Below are 8,385 nucleotides of genomic sequence, written 5' to 3'. Positions count from 1 at the left end.
TTTTTTTTTTCCCCTAAATACACTAGTCCAGATAACATAGTAACACAGTTGCTTTGTAAGAAGCATATTTTCAGAATATCTTGCTTTCCACTAACATCAAGCTAAATGATTAGCTTTATGTGAGGTATAGACRTATGCAAAAACATCATCCCAGAGGCCTTGATTTCCAAAGACCTAGTCTCAAAACAGCCAAAGTTCCTGCAAAATTTTATCCGTCAGAACAAAGAGCTCTCTCTGTCCGGGGATTTTACAGTGATAATAAGCTGATTCTTCTGCAATGGAGGATTGCTGGAAAGCAATGAAGTCTTCCATTTTTTCATACAAAACATTTTCATTTCATGGTCTGCTAGAAAAAATATTTATTTTACTGCATTGAAAAATTCATCAAGTACTTGAAATTTAAAATGTAGTAAAACCAGATTATTTTATAAACGGCGTAATTACAGCTTACACTGTTTTCACATAGCTGGTAACTTTATTTTGTAAAGTCAGGAGCTGTTTTGTACATGAGTATTTATATGATTTAAAAGTTTTTGAGGGTTCAGTAATCATTTTCTGCTTCAGTATACATTGTACACATTATTTGGAAGATATTTACTACCATTGCATTGATTGTTGTGCTACTCAGCCACCCTAACATGCCAAATAAATTCTTATTCTGTCAGTTGTTTCCTTGGTTAAGATGTTACACTGTATAAATAGAGGTGGCACCACAAGAATCACGTAGATTTAGTTCAAAATACACTGAAGAAAAGGTACCTATGAAACCTGAAGGCGTTGCTCAGCTGCAATGAATGGATTTAAAATAAAAGCTATAGAAAAATAGCTATTGTTAGTTTTAAAGTTACATAGGGAAACCAGTGCTCTAAGAAAGTGATGAGAGCTGAATTCCAAAATCAAAGCGATCAAATTTAAGAGCTACTGGCGTTCGTTAAATACAGCTCTGTGGCACCATCGAGTGGTTTCATCTTGAATAGCACTTCAATTACGGGAAACAGATTTTAAAGATGACTGGTAACTTGAAAATGGCCTGTTTCAGTTTTCTTATGCTACTGAAACAGATTAGTCTGGAATTAATAAAAATTTTTTATTCTGAACTACTATGATGCAAAAATAAATCGATGTGCCATTTATAACTTATTGAAATATTTCAAAGAAAGGTTGTGTTTTGGTGTCTTGTTCAAAATGGCAGGAATACACGTGCTAACTCTACCCATCAAATAAAGAAATTATTCCATTTCACTCACAATTTTATATTCATGTAAGTTTATTATTAATAATATTATTTCAGACTCCTGCTCATGATTTATCTTGAGGTAGGTAACAACAATAAGTGTCTTGTCCAACAATCACCATCCTTGGTAATGTTAGGAAATGGCCACCAAAGGAAGGGATGATTCGCACACAGGATTCTGCCTGGAAAAGCATCCCTCTGCTAGGTGAGGAAATAAGTGGAGATCTCCACTTGGAGCTGGGCTATAAAGTAGCTGTCAAAGGAAGGGTGAGTTGGGAAGAAGGATTCTCTATAAGGACACATTTGTAGGGACATGGCTGGGATATTTAGGGCTAAGTCTCGTCCAGTGGATAGGGTCTGGGTTAGGCTTAGGGTTAGGACTGGTAGAGAGACAAATCTTTTTCTTCTGAGCCCAGCCATAACAGGGGTCTTGTACTAAATCTCAGGCAATGTTTTAGGTTTGTGTAAGGGTTAGGGTTAGAAGAGAAGTGGGCAGCTTTATTTGGACTGGATTTGTGTAGGGGTTCGAAAAGGGACACACAGAATTATCCACTAAGGGCTTATTAATCTGGGCCAAGGCTGGGGTTTCTTGGGCTAAGACTCTGCCAACACASAGTTTCATGTTTATGGTTAAGTTTAGGCTCAGGAGATAGGCAAAGCTTAGAGCTCCGTTTGGAGACAGGATCAAAAGTTCTGCTAAAGAATTCTGGGTTGCAGATAAAGTTGTCCCCAGAGAAYATGTTCACCTGGGCAAGTCTTGGTGATCTAACACATTACATAGGTGTAGGATTAAGGTTAGCGTTGAGAGACAAGGAAAAGGGGGAGATGTATTTTGGGTGGTGCTCAAAAGGGGCTGCCAAGGGAAGATGTGGGATGCTAGAAGAATTCTCCCTTGAGAACATGTTCATCTGGACYACAGCAAAGGGACCTGAGGTAATGACCTCCTCTCCTCAGAAAGAGTGGCGAAGGATTTCAGCTCAGAAAGAGTGGTGAAGGATTTCACCAAATACTGAAGCCATTTTTTTCCCCTAATGTAGTGCTTCAGGAAGGATTTCTGAAGACAAATCACCCATGTCCAGCTTTGACCTTGGAAGTTCGCCATATTTATTTTCCTTATTGACAGGTTCATTTTTTTTGACTTGACACGGAATCTTAAATCAAAAATTCAGTATTAAGAAATACTGTGTTCTTCAAAGTCTTTATTAATTTTAAATTATTTTTCTTTATAATTCACATTTTATATAACTTTATCATGTAAATACAGRAATATTCTGACAATATTATAAATGTAACTCCCCTTCAAAAGGTAAGTCTGCTCCCGTTAAATCTTTGACATGAATAGTATTTAGCCATCAAAGCTAAATTGTCATTATGATTGATAGAGCCCAAGAGTACCTTGGGAGGTGAAGAACACTTCAGGAGACTCTTCACATTCAGAATTCTGTCAGCCCTAAGGACTTAGAAAAATAAATATGCAAAGACTCACTACACTGCTGGAAAAAAAAAACCCTTTAAATTAACAGATGGCAAACACAGAATTACAGGTCTATTAACTAATATCTCTGGTTGTACAAAATTGTTTTCTGTATTTTTTTTGGCTGTACGTTAAAAACTCCTGTAATAAGTCTTTTACCATCTATCTTTGAGAGTTTTCAGAGCTACATTTTATATTCAAGACAGTTTTCCTAGTACAGCATTTTAATCAAGAAGTGGTTGCTGTTCACACAAGTGGAGTTAAGTAAGCTCAAAACTGTGGTTTATTTGATAAGAATATAATTATTGAATCAAAGTGTGCAGGCTCTTTTGTGACCTTAGCCTTTTGCACTGCCGAGTACATTGCTGTCAGTACCTGAGTTAGCTAGTAGCAAGCAGCAGGGACATCAGTGCAGACATATTCAAGCTCTTTGGGTTGTTCCTGCCCTAAATAATTAGGCTATAATCTTGGGCTAATTTCTGCAATATTCATCATGAAATTGGAAGACTCTAGTTCAAAGAAACAGAAATTACTGAGGGAAATGTCTCTGTTTCAGTGAGCTTTTGATGACCTGCACCCTGGGCTCTCATTGGGAGACGGGTTCTGTTCTCCTGATGGCTCATGTGGCATCAGGAGATGGCTGTGGCAGCTACGACAGGGAAGACCTGTTTTGTTTCTCAGTTCATTTTTTAGTAGATGAAAAACCTTGTAGTCCCTTGATAGAAAAAAAAAATCAGTTGTTCTTGAGACTATGAGTAATAAATACAACTTATATGAACTAAGTCTGAATTGTYAGTGCTAAATCTGCCTTTTCCTAATGTTTAAATTCTTGTTTTGGCATTCTTGGATTTGGATGTTTATCTTAATTTGAGTATTTACCTAACTAGATTTTTCAGAAAATAATCAGGAAAAAAAGAGTCTAGACAATTTTAAAATCTATTTCAGATCTAAATCATCGCTATGCAGAAGCCTTATGGGCCTCATTTAACACTTATTGAAACCAGGCTCCCTGGAAGATCACACCAAAGGTTATATCTATGTTGCCAAATAAGGGAGCCCCAGGAATTGCTTGGCACACAGCGACCCTTGCCCATGCTGCGGAGGGCTCTCCTGTACGTGATGGACTATGTCCATACTCAGTAGGATTCTGGATTTCTTGGGCACCATGGGACGTCYGCATGACTCTATGGCATAACTGCTATTTTTTTGAGGGCTATTTTGGGTTCAGATTGCTTGAAACACCATGAAGGCTGTGTTGCAGCTTACCACACTAAGTTTTTTTTCCAGAAGGAAGTTGAGGGATGTATGGTAGGTTTTGGTATGTGTTGTAAGTACCTGTGAAGATGTTGGAGGGTGCAAAGGCTTTGCAAACAGTCTTGGAAGATTGTGTAGGTCAGAAGGAGACAGACTTTGCCCTTATTATCCTTTTGGCAACAAYGCTTGCTCTACAGTATGCTGAGCACTCTGCACTCTGCCTGGGTTTTGTTTGGAAAGTTGGCTTGAGTGGTCCAAAACAAACCCAGGATGCAAGCTAAAGGTTAAGGACTTGGAACGTTCACATTTGCTCTCTGTCCTCTTTTATCTCTCTGTGTAGACCTACACAGACCTAAAATTCGTAGCATGAGCRTAGAAAGGAGTGTTTGCTCCTGAAAATTTCCTCCTAGACTTTAGCCAAGCTCACCCTAAAAATCATAGAGGTTGAAAGAGAGCACCTGTATTCCTATGAAGCTCTATGCATTAACTGCAAGACCTAAACTTTGAAGTTGTCACGGCAATCTCTGTCCATCTCTGTGCCTGCTCCACAAGAAAAATATTAACCTTATAGACACCTTGAATTTATTTTTCTTSTTGCAGCCTGCAGCCATTGCCTTTTGTCTTTTGGCTCTATACATTTGAGAAGAGTCTATCACCGTTTCCTCTATAACTTTCATTTAGTTAACTAAGGATGGCAGCTAAATCTCTCTTAGGTTTCTCTTTGGGCTAACCAACACCAACTCCCTTCAGATTCTCTTTGCACATCATACGCTCCAGCCTTCTAAGTACTAAGTTTTGCTGACAAAATAGTATTTACGGACTCTAAAAATTAAAACTACAAATAAAACGAACGCTGAGAAGAAAGTGGATACTTCAGTCTGAGAGAAAAATCAAAACAATGGGACAAAGAAAAATAAAATATTTGGAAATGGTGGAAACACAGTGTTGGCCAATGTGAAATTCTTTTATTTGTTTTTATTTTTTGCCTCATTTCCAGTTATCTCTTTTGCTTGTTCTTTTCTTATGCTAACGTGAGATGCTTTTTTAAATGATCTTTGAAGAAAAGCTTTGTATTTTAAAGTTCTGACATTTCCGAAAAAATATATTATTGCAAAGAAGCTGAAATGTTTCAACAACATCTATTATTTTTCTGCCAATCTTCTATCTATCTAAAATTTAGTGAGGAGTTCAACTTAATTTCATAAATACTTTCAATCCTCCTTTAGCTCCACTTTTACCAAATTCACCATAAATTGATTCTTTGGTTTATCCAACTTTCAGAAGCATTTTACAGCCTCCCTAATGTGAACAGCCACAAACACTTAATTAAAAAAAAAAAAAAAAACCCCTAAAAAGTCACGTATTTTCCACGGATTTTTCAAGGTATACCCAACAGCATCCATCAATTGGCAAGACATAAATGTCACAGACTGCACAGAACAACACTGTAGCTTTTTACCTGCTATGGTGCAATCTTTGTGCTCAGAGTCTAACTTAGTTGCCTATGGTCTCTTGACAAAAATTGTGCATGTCTTCTTGTCTCTCTTCTTTTTTCCCCCATTTTTTTTAAAGTCTCTTTGAAATTAAGCCAAATATTCAGTCTCTAAAGGCTAGTTTTTATGACACCTACTTCTATTACGTGTCATTTATAGAGACTTTTCAACGATTGCTGCTCCATTTTTACCATGTCTAAAATAGCTACTCTATTTCCTGCATTATAATGGTATGCTCAAATTCTCTCATGATGTGTGGGAAATTCTTTGGGGAATTCTAGTGAATAGTAATMAGGAAATGCTCTCAGAATGTCAGTAGTGCATGTGCATGAAGAAAGAAATAAAAAATTTGTAAAAAAATATTCACAAGATAATGAAGCTCAGTTGAAAACCAAGGTGATACGATTTTGCAGAAGCCAAAGTGTCTCTAACAATTGCATAGMATTTATAATAATGATGTCTGGCTGATAATTTAAAATGTTTTTATTCATGGCAACCATTTTTTCCCCTGACATCATTTCAGTTAAATCCTTCTGAAATACTGCATTTCTTTCAGCAGCACTAACATAATAATGAAAGGAAGAGATTTTTAAAAGGCCAGTAGCTGGTTGATTTATTCCGCACGGCACAAATGACATGCTACGTGCTTCACAAGGAATGCTAGGTGTTTTTCCGTATTTGCTGGCCCTATTCCATATATWGTCTTTTCTGCAACATCATTTGTCCTCTGACCTACCTCCATTCTATATCTTCCTATTCTCAAGGATTCTTCCACGTTTTTCATTTCAGTGTTATCCCTCCAGTTTTGCCTTTGCCTTTTCCTAATTCTGTATTCCTACAACTCATTCTCACCTTTTTTTTTTTGTTTTGTTTTGTTTTTTGTTTTTTGTTTTTTTTGTTAAACATATCTCAGTACAATATATAGGATAGCAGTAAAGGAAACAGAGACTGAAATATATAGCTAAAAAGATATTCACTAGCCTTTACTATAGTTACTCTATGTATATGTTAGATCTTGCTTTTATCCTGTCTGTGTTATACACAGGGCAAAACAAAGACTTTTTTTCATGTATCATTATCATTTGTTTGTTCAGTGCACTGGAGCTCTGTTCATGTTGTGCATTTGGGCACCTCTGCAATTTTGCTTTTAGTTACTGTTGTAAAGTTCCAAATACCTGAATAGACTGGTTTGGGTGTGAAAAGCATAAAAAAGACTCCAACTGCTACATGTTTTAGAGAAGATCGACATCCTGAAATAAGGAAAGAAGATTTGACTTTGTGTACTCTGCTTTTGACTTGGAAGTATCCTGTTTTCTAGGCTAAGGAGCATCTGGCACATTTCCAACATGTTGCAATTGTATAAGTTGTTAACTATCCATGCCAGAAATAATTACAGCAGAAATCAAAGTTTTTGGAACTAGCTTCTCCTRAAAAAATGGGAACTACAGTAGCTAATTCTGTGGAAAGAGAAGATGTTACAGTCCTGGAAAAGGAAAGACTAGGGAAATGAAGGACAGTCAGACTTAAAGTACCAGAAAATTGTCTGAGATGACTTAAAAACCTTTCATCCAATCCTTTGTGCACCCTTCACTCTAATCATGATGACTGCTCACAACTGTTAGGGTATGAGGGAAGAGAGAGAGCTACATGAATAATAATAAAAAGCTGTAAAATTGGCTTATTTGCTTGTATTATTAGGAATTCTAATCAGTTACATGGCATTTTAACAAGAAAGCACTGCCTGGGAATACAGAATGTGGTACTGGGAAGTTGCAGTAAAGCACTGAGGCACTTAAGGATATGGTTTAACAGTATGGTGTTGAGGGGCTTACATGCAGCCTCAATGATCTTGAAAGTCTTTTCCAACCGTAATAATTCTGTGATTCTATGATTTAGCAAATAGGATTTCTAAATTCACACCTGTTTGATCGATTTTGTTTTAATAACATCATTAGCATTATCCAGTGCTGATAGTGATGTGGATGACACATATGTCACTTAGAAAACACTTCACCAAGTAGAAGAAACCAGATGAGTGGAATCTGGAGAAAGATGCTGAAACCAAAGTTTTGGACTATGTGTAAGAAGTCCAAAATAAGTGTGATTCACAAAAACGCAGAATCACAGGATGTTTAAGGTTAGAATGAACCTGTGGAGATTGTCTAGTTTAATCCCCCCTCTCAAGCAGTGTCACTTAGAGGACGTTGCACAGGACTGTGTCCAGTTGGATCCTGAGTATCTGCAAGGTTGGAAACTCCACAACCACGGTTCAACTACCCATCTCTCTGATACTCTCCCATTAGGTATTTATATACATGGACCAGACCCACCCTCAGCTTCCTCTCCTACAGGCTGAACAGTTCCAGTTCTCTCAGCCTCTCCTTATAGGAGAGACGCTGCAGTCCCTTAATCCTTCCCTGCACTTGCTCCAGTAAATCCATGTCTTGTCCCGAGGATGCTGGGACCGTAAACAGCACTCCAGATGCGTCTCACCAGACCATTTCTGCTGCCATGGTGGCTGCATGTCCACTGCAGCTCAGACTACTGTTGGCCCTCTTTGCTGTAGGGGCGTATTTCTGGCTGACATTCAGCTCGTCCACCAGGATCCCTAGGTCCTTCTCTGCAAAACTGCTCTCCACCTGGTCGGACCTCAGCCTGCTATGGTGCATGGAGGTTTTCCTCCCCAAGGGCAGGACTTGGCACTTCCCTTTGTTGAACTCCATGAGGTTCCTCTCTGCCCATTCCTCAAGCCTGTTGAGCTGTGCATTAGTCCTCTCAGCCAGAAGCTACCAGAAAGAATAGGGGGACTCCTGCTTGCTTTCTGCTTTCTGAGGAGCATGCAGAGAATGCTTTTGCTTTTACTCAGTATTAGCAATGTGACTGTTTTGGAAACATGTTTTTTCTTCTCTTTAGCTTATTTTTAGACACGC

General features: G+C 38.0%; 1 protein-coding gene across 1 annotated transcript in view; it reads right to left on the bottom strand.

Annotated features, from left to right (window-relative positions):
- Positions 1-8,178, bottom strand: part of MTDH (metadherin) — a 40,973-nt gene extending 32,795 nt beyond the window's left edge. The window contains exon 1 of the mRNA XM_026050008.1: positions 8,001-8,178. Coding sequence (XP_025905793.1) covers positions 8,001-8,178 — 178 coding nt within the window. The remainder of the gene's footprint in view (positions 1-8,000) is intronic.
- Positions 8,179-8,385: the final 207 nt, after the last annotated feature.

This window comes from Nothoprocta perdicaria, unplaced genomic scaffold, assembly GCF_003342845.1.
Source record: "Nothoprocta perdicaria isolate Ctin4 unplaced genomic scaffold, notPer1 scaffold_64, whole genome shotgun sequence".
Lineage (NCBI taxonomy): Eukaryota > Metazoa > Chordata > Aves > Tinamiformes > Tinamidae > Nothoprocta > Nothoprocta perdicaria.
Note: the sequence above shows the minus strand (reverse complement) of the source record. Positions and strands in the feature narration are given on the sequence as shown.